Here is a 17977-nt window from a genome sequence, read left to right as displayed (position 1 = left end):
GGCTCAGCAGCCATGGCTCACGGGCCCAGCCGCTCCGCGGCATGTGGGATCTTCCCGGACCGGGGCACGAACCCGTGTCCCCTGCATCGGCAGGCGGATTCTCAACCACTGCGCCACCAGGGAAGCCCTGACACTTTTTTTTTTAAAACAGCTTTGTCTTTTCCTGTTCCCTCCCAGGTACCAGGCTAACAGATCAGGGAAACAGAAATCTGCGGTAACTAACCACCCAGGAGAAAACAAGTGCCTTCTTCTCCTCACTGCGGGGGGGTCAGGAGATTTGCATGTCTCTCCTGTTTTACTCCCATGAAACATATCCCAAGTCACCCTAAAAGAGCAGAAAGCCTTGAACACAGGGATTTGCAAGACCTCTCTCTGACCTGGAGCACAGACAGTTCGGACAACTTCCTTTGTGTGCAATGAAATACCTGGCTGAGTTAATCTCATTATTGTTCAGAACGAAATCCAAACACCTCTTAACTGGTTGCTTTAAAACCCTGGCTTTTCAGCACCTGATTTCTGAAAAAGGCTGCAGCGGTAGACAGACTAATGACCCTCCCAAGATATTCCTGTCCTAACTCCCAGAATCTGTGAATAGGTTACCTTACATGGCAAAAGGGACTCTGCAGATGGGATTAAGTGAAGGATCCTGAGAAGGGGCTGTTATCCTGGATCATCTGGGGTGGGCCCAACACAATTACAAGGGAGAGGAGGACGCACTTTCCTTATAAGTAAAAGAACCGGCGCCAGGGCCACGAGCCAAGGAAGGCACCAGCCTCGAACAGCTGGAAAAGGCAAGGCTGAGTTATAGCCTCCACGAGAGCAGGGTGGAGAAGACAAATGGGTGAGAGGTACTGGAAGGGTGGCTGCAGGACTGAGGGATGTGGGAGATGAGAAGGAGAATCCAGAATAACTCTGAGGTCCCTCCTGGGACAGCTAAGTGCCCTCACACTGGGGACGGGAGGGGGAAGGATCTGGTGAAGGACGCTGATGAGCTCCAGGTTGGACAATAGTGTGAGGTGCTTGGAGGGGGGCCCACCAAGCAGGTGGACACTCAGTCCCTGAGCTCAGGCCTGTGGCCTGGGCCTAGGGGGGCAGCGGAAGTCAGGGGAGCAGATGGGAGAGTGGAGAATGAGAAAGACAAAACAAAGGTCTGGACCCCAAGGAGGAAAGGCATTTGAAGGCCTAAGTGAGGCCAGAGGCCCAACGAAAGGGTGACAAAAAGAGTGCTGGGAGTAGGAGAGCCCAGGACAGACTGGCTCCAAAGAGCCAGGAGAAGTTTCAGGAGAAGTCGCCAGGGCTGCAGAGGCTGGGGAGCAGGAGACGAGCCACTCAGTCTCAGCGACATGGAGGTCTGCGGTGGCCTCGGCCTGCCGGGCCCTTCCCCTGGAGGATGGAGTGTGGGTCCCAGCTTCAGGGCGCAGGAGTCAAAAGAACACAGTACCTCTTCTTTTTCTCCTCCTTTCTTAAACTTCTCATTCTGGAACTTCTCAAACACACAGTAGAGAGGACGGTCAATGAACACCCATGTCCCATCATTCACTTTCACAATGACCAAGATGTGGCTCAACTCAGCCTTTCAGACTTTTTTCCAGTCGGTATTATAATCCTAACAGTCCTCACGCCTATATGTAAGAGCAATTTAACATTTTCTAGAGCTTTTCCTATATTCTGAGGGGGACAAGAAATTGCTTTAATTACCAGCCTCCACGGCTAGAGTATCCCTGACAGATCAGCCCAGCACCACGCGTGGGAATTTGGGAGGACAGAGCAGCGGGCGTCGGCGGGTGTCACCCAGCCAGCCGGGCGGCGCCCGCAGGGGCTCTGACACGGTGCGGTGCACTCGGGCTGCAGCTACCCGGTGCCCACAGCGCCGAGAGCGTCACAGCTCAGAGCCAAGATGCGCTCAAATGGGCTTCCACGCCGCCCCTGTGGTCACGCCTCCTCCAGGGCCTCGGTGTGGTCTATAAAACCACAGAGCTGGCCCAAATGACCCCCGAGGTCCGGTGAGAGCAGGCGCCCGTCTTTTCTAACAAATCCTGCTAGATGCCCGTCCGTCTGGGTCACTGTGTCTGACACTGAGCAGCAAGGACCATTTCTGTCCTTTGCTCCAGCTCACTCCTGGAGGAGCCGTTCGCTAAAAGAGGTGCCGGTCCCCCTCTGGAGTTTTGCCCCATTTATTTCCTGCAGTCAGGGGGGATCACTGCACTTCCTTTATAAACCAGGAAGTGGAGGGTTTATAGCTAAGTCTCTTCCTTAAACTGTTAACAGAAGTGAATCAACTACCTTTCACCATTTGTTGGCTAAGCCCTTGTGTCTCCAACTCTTTTTGTTCCTCTCCTTTTGCTCTTCTCCCCAGTAATTATTCCCCCAGAGGACCAGCGGTGAGTTCTGACAGGGAAAAATGTCAGTGCTAAGACATCTTACATGACAGCCTCAAATTTCTTAATGGCAAAGAAAAAGGGCAAAAGATTGCTTTTATTGTTCTCAGCTGAACAGCATTTTAATTGCCCTGTAGGGGCTTAATCCATCTTTACGGAATGAATGAATAAACGAGTCTTTATTCAAATGGGTTCTATTAAAAAGTAGCCAAGACAGAACTGCTCACCCTTTCCCTAAGTCTCTCCCACCACAGCTCTTACGTAAATGAAATCTGCTTATGTGTTTATCCCTCCTCAAAAGGTGTTTATAGGCACCTACAGACCTCGTAGCAGTTACCCAGGCTAACATTTCAGAGTCCCTCCTCCTACAGCAACCCAGACAGGTGGCGCCTAGAATATATCAGTGATATAAAACCTCATTTACTTAATGGATCAGGGGCTCCACTGCTGAATGCTCGCTGCGAACCAAAATATATGTTTTCTTAATGATGCGTGGAAACTTGCCTCCCTGCAACTTTTGCCTGTGGGATTGGGCTCTGCTTTCTGGAGCTGCCCTCCTCAGGCACATGACAGCCCAGATGTGTCTGGCAGTAGCTCTCTCCTCCCTTTCCTGTTAGATTCCCTGCCATTCACTCTCTCGCTAAATCTTTTCTGTTAGCGCTCCTGACCAAGTCTCCACGATTTGGTAACATCTGTCACATAACTCGTATTTTGCTCAGGTCAGATCTGTGAAGGCTGTGGCACACGAAGGCAATTGATTAATGTTACTTGTTATTATAAGTGAGGAAAACGAAGTCAAAGAAAAAGCCCACTTTGAATACTGTCTCCTTATCCACGAGGGATGTTTTAATAAATCTGTGCACTGATATGAATATAATAACACTTGTTGAAATGTACCTAAAGACCCTTATCCTCCCAGCTTATCTTTCTGTAGAAGCAATAAGCGCACAGAGTTGTTACCACTGCAGAGGATGGGTCCCACCTGCAAATAAGGACAAAAGAGCAGCAACCAGATTGGATCTAAACACTCTATTGCCAGCCCTTTATGATAAAGGGCTTTCTCTCTTCTTCATCTCACCTGCATAGGGCCTGGAAGGAGGAATCCTGTTTTCAGGACTGCCTGCTCTTCTTTGCCTAACTGCTCTTGTTTTCTGATTGCATTTTGAAAATCTTGTTTTGGGGGGTGGGGGCTGGAGGAGGAAAGAGGGGTGAAAGGGGATGAGAAATGTCATCTTCCTAAATAGCTAATCCAGAAGGTTACACACACACACGACTTTGTTTTTGAAACTGTACCCACTGGCACATGCACCATATGTGGGCATCATTAATTTCACAAAGCTCAGGCTCTGGTTTGATAAACTCAAACTCTCCTTCTTTGCAAGCTTAAGAAGATGCTAAGTTTGTAAACTCTGAAAGGGGCATTCTAGCAACTCATCACCTGGGTAAACACAAATTCTCTGCAGGGAAACCGTCACCAGGTGCTTTCAGGAGACACACAGACTGCGTACACAGCAGATCTGAAATGCTACCACCTGCAAATAATCCAGGTGGCTTGGGCGAACCAGAATTTGTAGCCCTCTCTAGAACAGTCTTGCTGTTAATATTCAGAGCAACTGGTTCCCAGCGAGGACACGGAGGGTAGGAACTAGCCAAGATCCAAAAACATCCTTACCATGCACTCTGACAAGACGTGTGGTGACTTCAGACAAGGGAGCTCGTACCCAAACCCACAGCCCTCATCCTCCAGAAAGCTGCATCACCTCCAGGGGCCCAGAGCCTCCTCAAGAGTAGTGAGAAAGTCAATCAAGCTCCCAAATTCTCCTAAGCAGACCCTCTGGAAGACCGACTGTGGAAGTGCTACCCACCCAGCCTACGCCGTCTCCCTTCCCTCCAGCCATTGAGCTATGACAGCAGCTTACCCTAAGGGAGGACAGTGGCTGCTAGCTGGAGCTCAGCCCCAGCCAGGAGGGAGGCCCCTGGGACGGACTCCAGCACAAGAAGCAAAGAGGCCAGCGTTGGTGTCGCTCCACTTTGCCAAGCAGTACTCACAATCATTTTTTCAAGGAGAAAAACTCCAAAACTTTCTCCTTCCATCAAAAATGGAGCTTTTATTAAATGATACAGCTGAGGAATCATGGAGCTTAAAGCCCCCAATCGGCCAAATGGTCAGGCTGATGGTCAGAGCACGGGAAACACACACATCTGAGGTATAAATGCCTTTCATGTTGGAGTTACAGCCTTTTCATCATTATGTTCGTCTACAGGTGGGAAGGGAGAAGAATTCCATAGATTTTTGCTAATAATCCAGACTGAAATTGAGTCAGTCGTTCCAGCTACTGGGCTAGAACCAAATCTCACCAACGAAACTCTATAGGGAAGTCATATCAAGCAGGTCCTAGTATTAGTTCTTCAAGAAGCACAAAAAGCCTCCTACACAACATGGTACCTAACCTGACTATTTCTATCACGGCTTCTCCCTAGCATGCTGATTATAGACTCTGCTCAGCCAGTAGTGAGAGGGACCAAGTCATTGTTCTGTCCAACACCTTCCCCAAACAGGGTCAAGCAACAGAGGATCAGGGACCCAGAGGCAATTCCACACTATTTTAAATGCAGGACACATAACAATGATGATGAGAAAAGGTTAAACAAAACAAAGTTCTGCCTTTCAAAGACAGCGATGGCTATGATGGTGGCGACAGGGGCATGAAGAAAGCAAGTGAGCTCTGCCAGACACTTAAGACAGCACAAAGGGGGAGAAGTGAAAATTGGTTGGTTACCTCTCTCTGAATCCGGGAAGGCATGAGGGGACAGAGCAGAAACAACACGTTAGCATTCACATGGCAACCGGTGCAAAACGCAGTCCCGTTAACAGCGACTCTGAGCTCTGACATCCCAACTTGGCTGCAATTAATAGCCCTTCGGTGCTTATTTTAGCTGAACTCTCTCACACAGGAGTGTGTATTTTGAGCCACATTACGATGAAGCCAAGAGATGCCAGCTGAGTTTACAGAGGCAACATATCAACCTGGGGAGGTAATCAGGCCTAAAATATCACAGTGAAATACAGGAAACCATTTGCAGTGAACAGAGGCAGAGTACTTATCCTCATTTTCCAGCTGCACCTGCTGCCAATAAAAAACATATGGAAACAATGACATGGCAACAGCCTTACCTGCTTTACCAACCCTTCGGACATCCTATTAATAGAGCTACAACATTACACTCCAGGTACTTTCACGGAACTGCATCCACAGAGGGCGACAGAGCCGGAGGGGGCGGAAGCAGAGCAGCGGGCCAAGGGCAGAGGTGGGACGAGGCCGGGCCAGTAAATGAGCTTAAAGGTGAGAGAACAGATTTGTGCCGAGGAGGAGCCGACAGCAATTTGGAGTCTGGAGCTGAACGCTTTGAGTTCCATCCCCAGAGCTGCTCTGAGCTGCCAGAGCAACGCTAATGACGCCACTTAACCTCCCGACCCAGAGTACTCACCACCCCCTGCTGGTCTCAGCACAGCCAATTTGAAGGGGCCCCGAGGACAGAACCCCAAGTCAGTCACAGGCATGCATCCCACTTGAACAGACTGAAGAGGCGGATAAGGAGGAGGAAAGGCAGAAAGCTGCCCTTGCAGGGGCCCTGTGGCTAGGGTCACGGAGCGGCCAACAGGACCCTGCGGAGATGAGGGCTGAAATCACGGTGTGAAAGAGCAAGCACGCCCCGTCGCTGGGCAGAAAGGTGAAGCTGTCCACCCTGATACCGAACAGCGACCATGACATCTTATCAAGTGGGGGAAAGGCAAGCAAGCAAAGAACCCAGGTCGCAGATATAAGGTCTTACAGGAAAAACAACAAACGTTTGAGTGTGTATTTTAATATATGCGTGGCAAAAAATCTGGAACAACTTAACATCCAACTGTCAACTCTTACCTGGAGGGGGGATTACAGAGGACTGTATTTCATATATTCGTTTAAATATTATACAATAAGAAGACGTGACTTTTGTAGTACAAATATGTAAACATCTACCTCAACACTTGAGGAAAACCACGGGGACACGCATGCCCCGAGCCGCAGGTAACCACCCTGCAGTAGATGTGATGGCCGCAATCACACTCCCAGCGACTACCAGACTACCTACCGTTCACTGAGCTCCGGCTCTGTGACGCCCTAACAGCAACCTGACAAGGCAGATACTACCGTTCTCACTGACAGAAAAGGAAACAAGCTCAGAGGAGTTGAGCGACTTGACCAAGCTACCCGGGAAGTCAGCGTTCGACCGCAGGCCTGCAAGACTCTCATGCTGGTCTTCTGGGAATGCGCCTAGGACGGGAACCCCACGCTTCTTTCACACAGTCCTGCAGAATCACCTCACAGTTTGTCTCCCAAATGAGCCGGCACGCTGCTATGCACAGGTGTTCAAGATGGGGCAAAGGGTTTGCAGCTGGGGTTTCAGGTCAACGGGGGGACCCCCCACCCCCACCCCCCCACTGAGGCCTGTGAACTTTTGCACAGGAAGAAGGCAGCTGAAAATTCCCAAGAGAGGCCCTTTAGCTGAGTAAGAAGTCAGAGCTGTGTTCAAATCCTGCCGGTTACTTATCCTCTCTTTTTCCTGGGGTCCCTCTCTGTGCCCCTTGGAACCTGTTTCCTCATCAGTGAAAAAGGGATAAGGACCCCTGGCTGAGGGTAATCATGCGAACTCAATTAAATGAGATGGTGTGTGCAAAGAATGAGTGTTCTGTTACAAGTGCGACAGACTGCATCACTATAGCAGGTCACCCGACGGTGTCATGTCTCAGTTGGGTCGTGCTGGGCAGCGTTTGAGATGAAATGTTTCCCACAGAAGGGAGGTCACTTGGGGGAGTATTTGTGGCCTCTCCTCAGATTTACTGGGCACCGCTTACCATAGCATTGAGGGCACCTCCCTCCACCTCGAGCCTGCCCCTCTGCACTGCCCCACTATCAAAACCAGTCTTTGGAGGCAATTTAGATCATCAGCAAAGGATCCAAAGACCTGGACTCTAGTCTCAGTTTGAGTAAACACTCTGCAAGTCACTTAACCTCAATCTTGGGTTTCTTATCTAAGATCACATGCTCTTGGAATCTCCTAATGCTCAGATTTTTATCAGAAAAGAATCAAGTGCTTTGACTCTCACTACAAAAATGAATGGGCAGCATTTCTTTGACTAACTTTTGATTTATGCCAGGTGCTTTTAATTTTTTATTCTTAATGAAAAGCCTGTGCCTAATATACGTCGTATATTTAAGTAACCTTAAGTCTAGACCCCCCAAGGACGCAATCTGTTTCTTTCGTGTATAATTATTATTGGTGCCTTGGATATATGAAATCGGACCCATTACTAGTGATTCACTTAAGGAAATGACATCAATATGTAGCTGCCCTGCTTCTCCCTGAGGGCAGTACTCAGAAAAATGACACTGAACTTTTAACAAGGTTAATTTGTTTGGGGTTAATAGACACTGCTTGATTTAAGTGTTGAAGAGAAAACCAGCCATAAATAGGGACTTCGGAGAGATCTTTGAAATGTCATTGGAAAAATGCAGCAGAGTCCTAGTGGCAGCTGCTTCACCAATTCGACACCTTGTAACATGCTGGGGAAGAAACATCAGCCCAAAGTTGGGCTTCTGCGGGAGGCGCCGTTCTGAGAGCAAGGAAGGCTCAATTTAGAGTCAGGTGCAAGCTTACTCCCGTCTCACCACACAAGATGCCAGTGGGAAGAATTCAACCCCATGATGAATTCCACACCAGCCTCACACCCGAAGGCTGCCTGATCTCCATTCTCTCGGCGGCTGTTTCTTGGGAAAATGAACGGAGGAGTAACTGGCAATGTTTTCATTAAAATAAGCCTGAAATAACAGAACTACTTGGCATGTGTAACCGGGCATCCACATGAATAGGAAATTCCTCAAAAAAAAAAAAAAATGGCATACCAGAATAACAATGTCTACTCCAGCTCTTTGGAACAGGACGCATCTCCCCAGCACAGCCACCTACTTCTTATGCAATGCACACCGTCTACTCTTCACAAACTGAGCATGTAAAGCAAAGACTTGCCAGGGTACTTCTCACTCCATGTTTGCAGAACTCTCTGCTTCGTACTACTTTTTGATGCTCGTCTGTCATCACTGAGAGTCTTTTGAGCCTTCTGAGCGCCAGCACAGACCAGCATTACCCACATGGCCATGAAGTAAAGACATCAAAAAAAACTTCATGTCACGAAAGCTCTCAAACAAACTCGTGAACCCGACAGTTTCTTTTTCCCCAGCTTCACGATTTTTGTCCCTGACATTTATTCACTGTCTGCATTTGGTCAAGGCCCTTAGCCTCTTTGTTCTTCAGTCTCCTCGTCTGTGAAACGGGAGCAATAAGCGGTACCACTCATTCCCTAAGAGTGCTGTGAGGACTGCATCCACTGATCCGTGTCAGACCCTCACAGCAGGACAGTGTGCAGTGTGGACCGGACGGGTACGCTGAGTTCCCGACTGAGGGGGAGGAGGGGGAGGAGGTCTGCCAAGAGGAAGGTTTCTAACCTGTTTTGGATCATGGAACCTTTTGGACTCTCATGGAAACACTCCAGATAGAAATACACACAGACCCACACTTTCACACACCATCGCAAGGGGGGCCGGTGGGGGAGAAAGTTCAATAATCCCTGAAACTCATTCACAGACCCCTTTAGAATCCACACCCTGCAGGTAGGTGAAAGACCTCCGAACTGAATTCTGAGTTTATGCAAATTTACTGCCTGGTGTCTAGTTAGAGTTTCAGAAAATGCAGCTCAGGGAAAGGTTCTGTCCTTCCCAGAACCAAATGGCAGCAGGGAACACCTCTCTCTGACAAGTGTACCTTCCTTTGCAAAAACGAGTATCCTTCCCACCTCCCTGCTCCTGTCCCCCCCTATCCCCTACCCCAGCACCAGGGAGCCTGTTAACTGGTGACTGGCAGACACAGGCCTTAGCGTTCCAACTAGAAGAAGTGTGAAGTTGAGGATCTAAAGTGGTTTAAGGTTATTGAAATTCAAGGCACATTCTTCTAAACAAAGGACTTTCTCATGCCACTAGAGAGAAGACACAATAGTTACCAGTCAGCTTACTAATGAGGCAAAAAAGGATATTTGAGAGCAACCAGGAAATGAGAATTTTTTTTAAGCCCGGTCTTTGAAGACGGCAAGAATTAACGAGCGTCTGCTTTCATCTGTGCTGTATTACAGTTAAAAACAAAAACCAAAAAACCTTGCTTCTCTGAATATCTGAGCAAAAAGAGAATACACACACACAACTTATATTTAGTTCTCAAGTGAGAGATAATTCATGCCGCATTATGGTTTCACGGTATAAAGTTTAGGGCACAATCAAAGGATAAAATTAATGTAAAATATACTTGAATTGTGAAACCATGGGTTGGCTTCCTTCCTGAAAGTAGAGATGGTAAAACAAAACACAAAATACTTGATACCCAGAAGGCCCCTATCTGACAAGGTCTGAGAACAAGGGAACATTTAAAGACTCTGGTACAGAGGGGGGAAGATGACAGTTAACCGTATTGGGAAAGTGGTTTCCATGCAAGAAGTGCCACGAGGGCACCAACCACTGGCAGGGTACAGACCAGGCTCTGAGTTAAAACCACGGCAAGCCTGTGGGTGAATTTCCTTCAACTCCATGCACCCAGTCTCACCGAGGGCCTCTTGTGGGGAAGACACATTCTTAAATCTGTTTCTGAATTTTCAAGAGGCTTTAGGGCTATACTTATATAGCCAATCCCCATTCCTCTGTGCAGACAGAAGGAATACTAGTTCAGATAACACAAAAAGCCAAAAGACATTTGGCCTTCACTTACATTATGGAAACTTACATGTAGATACAAGTATCCCTAATACTCTGTAAACTCAATAATACCTACACAAAAATAGACATCAACACTAGAAAGACTGATTGCTAAAAGCAAAATTACACTAGAGGTTCCCATTTTATTCAATCTGCCACCCAGCCAGGCTCTGCTCTTGGTGCACATTAACGCCAAGCCACACAATAACCTTGAAGGGGAGCCTTGTGACTCTAATTTTATGAGAGAATCTAAGGTTCAAAACCCCCATGCTAGAAAGTGGTGGATCCACAAATGGGAGACAGGTTGGCCTGGCTGGTCTTGCCTTTGCTCTGTGTTTTGGGGGCACCTGAGCCTGCCTCCTTCCCAATGAATGGGCTCGCCTCAGGACCTCACCCCTTGATGAAGAAAGAAAGGTGGCCTCAGCTCTCTGCTCCTGTCTCCATCCCTATTGGATTTTTGGTTCCACCACAGCTGGACCTGGTGACAAAAATTGTTTTGTGGGACTTCCCTGGTGGAGCAGTGGTTAAGAATCCGCCTGCTGGGCTTCCCTGGTCGTGCAGTGTTTGAGAGTCCGCCTGCCGATGCAGGGGACACGGGTTCGTGCCCCGGTCCGGGAAGATCCCACATGCTGTGGAGCGGCTGGGCCCGTAAGCCGTGGCCGCTGAGCCTGTGCCCCGCAACGGGCGAGGCCACAACAGTGATAGGCCCGCGTACCGCAAAAAAAAAAAAAAAAGAATCCGCCTGCCAATGCAGGGGACACGGGTTCGAGCCCTGGTCCAGGAAGATCCCACATGCCGCGGAGCAACTAAGCCTGGGCGCCACAACTACTGAGCCTGCGCTCTAGAGCCCGCGAGCCACGACTGCTGAGCCCGTGAGCCTAGAGCCCGTGCTCCGCAACAAGAGCAGCCACCGCAGTGAGAAGCCCGCGCACCGCAATGAAGAGTAGCCCCCGCTCACCACAGTTAGAGAAAGCCCGCGTGCAGCAACGAAGACCCAACGCAAGAAGGGAGGAAGGCAGGAAGTGAGGGAGAAAGGAAGGAAGGGAGGGAGGAAGATCTCCTGGTATTAAGAAATTGTTTAAAAGAAAAGTAAGTGCTATGTTTGGTCTAAATGACTTTGCAGGGCAAAGGCTGAGGATTTCATTCTTTACACAGCAGACACTTATCCTGTTGCTCCCCTGCTTATGACTCTTCCCCCACCCAACCCCAAACTCCCCATCTATCTTTCTGACCTCACTTCCTGCCTCACCCACACTTGCTGGGCTCCAGCCATACTCTGTTCACAAACACAGCCACCGCTTCTGCCTTGGAGCCTACGCACTCACTGTTCCTGCTGCCCGGACACTGAGCCCCCCAGATCTCCCGTGAAGGACTCCTTATCGTCATCACCTCCAGAAGACCCCTCCGGACTACCCAGTCACCACCAACTCTCAAGGCATCTAAAACTACCCTGCTTATCTGTTTACTCTCTGTCCTTCCTTCTGCTCCACAAAAAAGTAAAATCCGAGCAAACAGCAATATTTCTGCCTTATTCACTCACCACCATGGGTAAGTGTTCACTCATCACTGCCTGACACATGATAGGTAATCAATAAATATTTTTAAATAAATAACTAAGTAGCATAAACAGAGGTTTTTCTCCCTTATTCCTGATCATGTTGGTAAGAGAATAATGCTGTGAATAATAGGGACTTGGCTGGATTTCTTTTTCTCCTGCTATAGTTTATTACAGCCGGCACTTTAATAATGGCTTTAGTTCACATTCCGTTCTCATGTCAATGAGAAATAATGTTAATAAAACATATATTTTATCTGAATGGGCAGGAAGCGAGTTCTTAGAAGATTATTAATCTCTCGTGACTGAATTTGAAAGCAAAGCAAATCTATACTCTGATCATCTCCAGCAGAAACAACGTTTCCAGAGCCCCTAACTAGGTTCCTTCTTTAGAACATTTGTCTAAATGAAAAACAGCTCCTCTGCTGCTAAAGAAATCAATATATAAATTTCCCTTGTACATTGATTTCTATCAAGATTTACTGACTCCCCAGATACTCTTCTTTATCTTTGTACTCTAAGAGAAATAAACTTTTGTCTATCATTTAGAGAAAAGACCCCAGACAACACATTTCCATACACGCGGAGGCAGAGGAAGTATGGAGAGCTGGACTATATATAAGGCAGCACAGAGCATCCCCCCAATGCCCCCTGCGCCCCCAGCCGGGAGGCACAGCCGGGTGCTACACTGTCTGAGCAGGGGTTAACTTCTGGATACAGTTTGAAAGAAGACACACCGTTCCTATTTGATGAGGTTACTTCTTATACACAGCTAGCCTCCCTACTCCAGAATCTTTTCTCTTTTTCCTCAAATATAATAAATCTTTAAAAAAATAAAACCACAATCCCATCATGGTAGCATCCTGTTTTTACTGTCCGAGTTCACCTTCCTTTTATTGTCCATATGTCTTCACACTTGACAAACAGAATTAACATGCCATCTCGAAGAAGCTCAAGCGTGGGTTCAGGGATGTTCAAATGACGGTCTGCCGCAGAAGTACCCCCTACCAGCCTGACCTTCTTCAGAAGTGCTCTCTGGAGACTGGTTTTCAGAGCACCATAAAGCTGCCCAAAGGTGACCGAGCCTTCTTGCTTCCAAAGGACAAGATCTCTATTTCAGTTGTCACTGTGGTTTCCACTCAGGTTCTTTACATCAGGGGTCGCAAACGACGGCCCCAGGACCACAGTCCATCCACTCCCGTCTGCTTTTATAAACAGAGTGTCACTGAACACAGCCGTACTCCTTCATCTCCTACTGTCTAAGGCTGCTTCTGTGCCAGTGTGACAGCCCTGAGGAGCCACAACAGAGACCACAGAGCCCCAAATATTTAATATCTGGACTTCCACAGAACAAGTGTGGAGCCCTGCTCTAGATGTCAGCCTGATTCAGAGGTGCAACACACAACATGGACAAACAGTGAGACTAGGACCCACTCAATGACTTGCGGAGCCCAGTGCAAAATGAAAACGCGAGGCCCTGCGTGAAAAAATTATTACGAATTTCAAGACGGTAACAGCAGAGCAGTGAACCAGGCGTATACGAAACCCGTTGCGACTGGCTGAGATGGTGGAATAATCCTTCTTACAGGTGACAAACTCCAGGGCCAGCTGGAAACTATTCCACCCAGAAGCAGGAGTAAGAACTCTTCCAATTTGCAGCTTTAGAATCAAAATATCTTTTGCTCAACTAAAATGCTACATGGGTGCCCAAAATGAGAACCAGAGAATCAACATGGGTCTCTGCTCCAGCCATTTTATTCTGGAAGAGTCACTAGCAGGCTATGACTCTTCTTAGAATGTTTTTCTTTTTTCTTTTTTGGGGGGTGTGGGGGCTGGATAAAAAACAAAACACACTGGACTCCTTGAAAACAGCATTTTCATGTAAGCTGGCAAACAGATGCATGCTTTGACATGACAGAATCAGGTCGAATCAGCTCCGATTGTCAACTGTGTTCTCTGCAGCTGCTTTTCCTCTATCATAATTATTTCAGCTGTCATAATTTATTCATCCCCAGACTCACTTACATGTTCTAGGGTAACAAGTCCAGGCTTCCAGATCAGAAGGGATGGCAGCCCAAGTCACTTCTGCCCCTTCTCATCTGCCTAAAATTCTGACTGCAGAAGAAATATTTTCTGCATCAACATTTTTCTGCAAACCCAAACCAAAGATGGCTTCAAAACCAAAGTTAACTGACAAAGACTTTGTAAGCTTTCATGTTCACAAATCGGAAGCTAGAAGGAGGGCTCCCCCCCCAAAAATCCCATCAGAGACCAAGTATGTCATTTCTCTACTTTTTAGATACAAGGAAATGGCTTTCCTAGCTCGCAAAATGCACAGTGAATTTCCTGCAAAGTTACTAAGGAATATTACTCTTTCTGATTTTAAATAGATATAGAACAAGTCTTATTTACAACAGAATATCTGTTGTTGGAACAATGGAGGATACTGTATATGAAATAAACAACTTCAGATGCAATTATCAATGGTATCTTATAAATCTGGAAGCAAAGGTAGAGTAATTCCATATGGATTAAAGCTTAAACCTGTCTTCTTTCTTACTTTGATCCTTCATTTTTGTGACAGAACAGAGAAAATGCTTAAAGGTCTGATAACCAGTTGAGAAGGATAGTCAGGGCACTGAAGGGTGAAAATGTCCTGGAAAAAATGGCCAAATGCACAGCACTCCACTGGGTAGGGCCGCTCATCTGCACTGGAGAATGAGACAGAATTAAGTCAAGGTCTTGGTATAATATAAATTGAAAGTGAGTGGCTCATTGCTTAACTGTCCTTATACAGTCATTATTTCTATTAATACATATATCCAACAGAAATAAACAATGAATCTAAAAATCAAGGTACAGTCCTAGGTGACTCCTCGTCCTGCATCTTCCATAGTCAACCCTGCCAGTTCAATCTCCACAACCCGCTTCTCTTCAACCCCTCTGCCACCACTTTGATCTTTCCCGGACCAGGACTCGATAACTGAACCCTCAGCTTCCAGCTCAGCTGCCGACATCCGTACCCCTTAACAGCATTCACTGAGATCTTTCTTCATGAAACAAATTAGATCATGGCACTCCCCTGGTTACCACCTTTCAGAGGTTTCTCATGGCATTAAAAAGAAAATTCAAACCTTCAGCCATAACCAAAAAGCCCTGTATGATCTTGTCCCCCAGGCCCTAAGCACCTCTTCCACCGCAGCACGTATCACTGGACTTCCCGCTACGGGCTCCAGCCACCCTGGCCTTCTCTCACATCCTTGAACATGCTGAGCACCCCTCGTCCCTCCTCCTTCCTCCTGCTCCCCTCACACACCCGGCTTCTTCCCAGCTTTCAAGCTCAGCTCAAATGCCACCTCCTAGGATGGGCTGCCCCTTGGTGGCCCCATTCCCCACCGAGGTACTCTCTCTCTGTTGCATTGTGCTGTTGACCTCACAGCACTTATCATAATCCGTATCATCTTGCTTCCTGAATTGTTTTTCCAGCTTATCTCCTGCCTCTTTGAACCCTACCTCTCTCACTTCCTCATGTACCTCAAGAGATGCCTGACACACGGATGTTCCACATCTGCTGAAGGGCAAATTAATCTATAGATTATAAATATCAAGTACGTGTGATAACCATAGTTAAACCCTAAAAGCAGAAAATGAAATAGTTCATCTACATTCATTTAACAATTCAATTATTTATTTTATTTTTTTACGCGGGCCTCTCACTGTTGCGGCCTCTCCCGTTGCGGAGCACAGGCTCCGGATGCGCAGGCTCAGCGGCCGTGGCTCACGGGCCCAGCCGCTCCGCGGCACGTGTGATCTTCCCGGACCGGGGCGCGAACCCGTGTCCCCTGCATCGTCAGGCGGACTCTCAACCACTGCGCCACCAGGGAAGCCCAACAATTCAATTATTTGTGGAGAGCGTCCTATGCCAGGTACTATGTTAAGAACAAAGGAATTCAAAGAGCTAAGACCTTCTCAAAAATGTCATATTCTTTATTTAAAACAGGCAGTTGAAAAGAACAAGTGACACTACTATTTAGTATGTTTTCACATGACCCTAGGGATCTGTGGAAAAGTCTGAAAGCCCAGACAAGTAAGAAATTAAGCATCATCAGTACACTCCCCCAAATCCATGAAAAGTAGAGAGTGCATGACAGGGGTTTCCCCACCACGTTCCAGGTCTCTAAACCTAGGAGTCACCTCAACACCTGGGAAACTGGGGACAGATATAAAGCTTAGCTCAGTCAGTGGTCCAGAATGAAATTCACTTCCGAGGGGCTGTTCAAGATGAAAGCTACTGAGGTCAGACTAGGAGACTGCATGAAGGATAGATTTTGAAACAGACTGGAATTAGGAATTACCACATCTGAAAAAACAATGCCACTGTTCAAACTCTTTGAGAACTCAGCTTCTCCTGGCCCTCCTTGCAGTCCCAGGCTCCTCTGAGAGGTATCCACAATCAAGGCAGGCAGGTTCAAGAAGACAGAGGCCAGCGCACAACGACCCACTGGTCTGATTAATACCTCCATCCTTGGAGCGGGGGTGACTTTGGCCACATCTGTTTGTACCTACAGCCTGGGCTCAGCTGACCTCCCGGGCAGCAGCTATAGCAGCAGCATCCTCCTGGCTCACCCCGGGGTCATCCACACTGCTCCCCGGGGATGCTCCAGTTCAGAGGACCCAAAATGGGTCCTGTGCTAGAACAGTGTGAGCTCCAAGAAAGCAAGAAGGTACTTGTTGCATTTACCATTTGATCATTAGTGCCAATGCCAAGCACATAGCAAGTGTTCAATAAATGCTTGTTAAATAAATTATCCTCATTGCTCAAAAGCCAGGACTTGTTAGAACGACAGGAAAACTCATAAACGAACCAGCAGCTGTCAGAAAGGTAGGGTTCATGACCAAACTGGCACACACAGCCCATGCCTTCACTCTGAGCCAAGTCCGATAGCACTTTCTACAATGACAGTGGCTGATGCCTTGTAGAAAGTCTTTCCCCTACTAAGCTTGTTCTACACATCTCATTTTGGACAACAAAACCGCTGGTAACTTATAAAATTACAGACAAAATTTACAAATACAGATTTAGGGCTGTTCTCCTCACAAAGCATTATGTATCTAACTTCTTGGGAAAGGCCTCAGGACACCTCTGTCCTGAAAGGCTTCACAAAGCAAATAACAACTCAAGGGCAGTGGTAAAGATCTGAACTTTCGGGAGAAAGCTTAAAAACTGCTTTTGTGTCAGAGTAAGGCTGGAGGAGAAACTCACTGCTCCATGGTCTAAGGAAACCAGAAAGAGAACAACATGAGGAAAGCAGGCGGAATCCACCATTCATGATACTAGTCAAAGCTAGGCTGCAGCTGCAGTTATAAAGAGAAAGAAAAGACTAATGAGATTGCTCCTCCCCCGCCTCTTCCCACCCAAGGCAGTAATGAAGATTCACAGCTAACACATTAACTGGGGAATCGATAGACATGCCTGGATACAATACTGGTACACGGAAATAAATACACAGAAAAGACACAGATTCCCCGAGAATCCAATCAAGTGTTGTGTTCAATATTTAGATCACGTTTTTCTTTAAAAAAAAAAAACACAAACAAACAACCAAAAAAACCCAAACCAAAAATCTACTTTTTTTTCAGTGCCAAGAACAAGCACGTGATAAGTTGGCAGCTTTTCTACCTTTTGGGAATTTGAGTCAACTGCGTGGAAGTCCACCAATACTGTAAGTCATCCAACTAAAATTATTTGAAACTGCACAGTCTTTCTACACCAAAGGATATTGCTTTTAATTCAAAAATCGGATTACCAAGATCCTGCAATATTTTTCACTCCTAATGTAGACAAGAGGACATAAACGTGGATTCATCAGACAGCCTGTGAGATGAATGCACTCATTTGCTCAATCATAACACTGGACACAACAGAAATGCCCAGGGTGGACCATCTGAACAGCCCACCCCTGAACAGCTTCCTGCCACCCTGGTAAATTGCATCAAAAGACTCCTCCACCTTCCCTCCATTTCATACAATACTCATCCTTCCCTCCAGCAAGGCAGAAAGACCCCTCCTCAGCCCTCCCGGCCGCCCCCAACCTCGCAAAGCACTGACTCCGGGGAAGTGAGGATGCAGCCTTTGTCCCGCGGGTCGGGTCTCCCGGGCGCAAGCTCGGGCGCCCACCCCGCCAGTTACCTCTGCGCTCACCTGC

General features: G+C 47.4%; 1 protein-coding gene across 19 annotated transcripts in view; it reads right to left on the bottom strand.

The window, feature by feature from the left end:
• APBB2 (amyloid beta precursor protein binding family B member 2) overlaps window positions 1-17977 on the bottom strand; it is a 386035-nt gene that overhangs the window by 18184 nt on the left and 349874 nt on the right. The window contains exon 1 of one of the 19 annotated variants that reach the window (XM_028492029.2): window positions 5159-5334. The exons of the other annotated variants lie outside the window; for them this stretch is intronic. Within the exon in view, the coding sequence (XP_028347830.1) occupies window positions 5159-5214 (56 nt within the window). The 5' untranslated portion in view covers window positions 5215-5334. Of the gene's footprint in view, window positions 1-5158; window positions 5335-17977 lie in introns of those variants that run through there. 19 annotated transcript variants of the gene reach the window in all.

This window comes from Physeter macrocephalus, chromosome 7 (assembly GCF_002837175.3).
Source record: "Physeter macrocephalus isolate SW-GA chromosome 7, ASM283717v5, whole genome shotgun sequence".
NCBI lineage: Eukaryota > Metazoa > Chordata > Mammalia > Artiodactyla > Physeteridae > Physeter > Physeter macrocephalus.
Note: the sequence above shows the minus strand (reverse complement) of the source record. Positions and strands in the feature narration are given on the sequence as shown.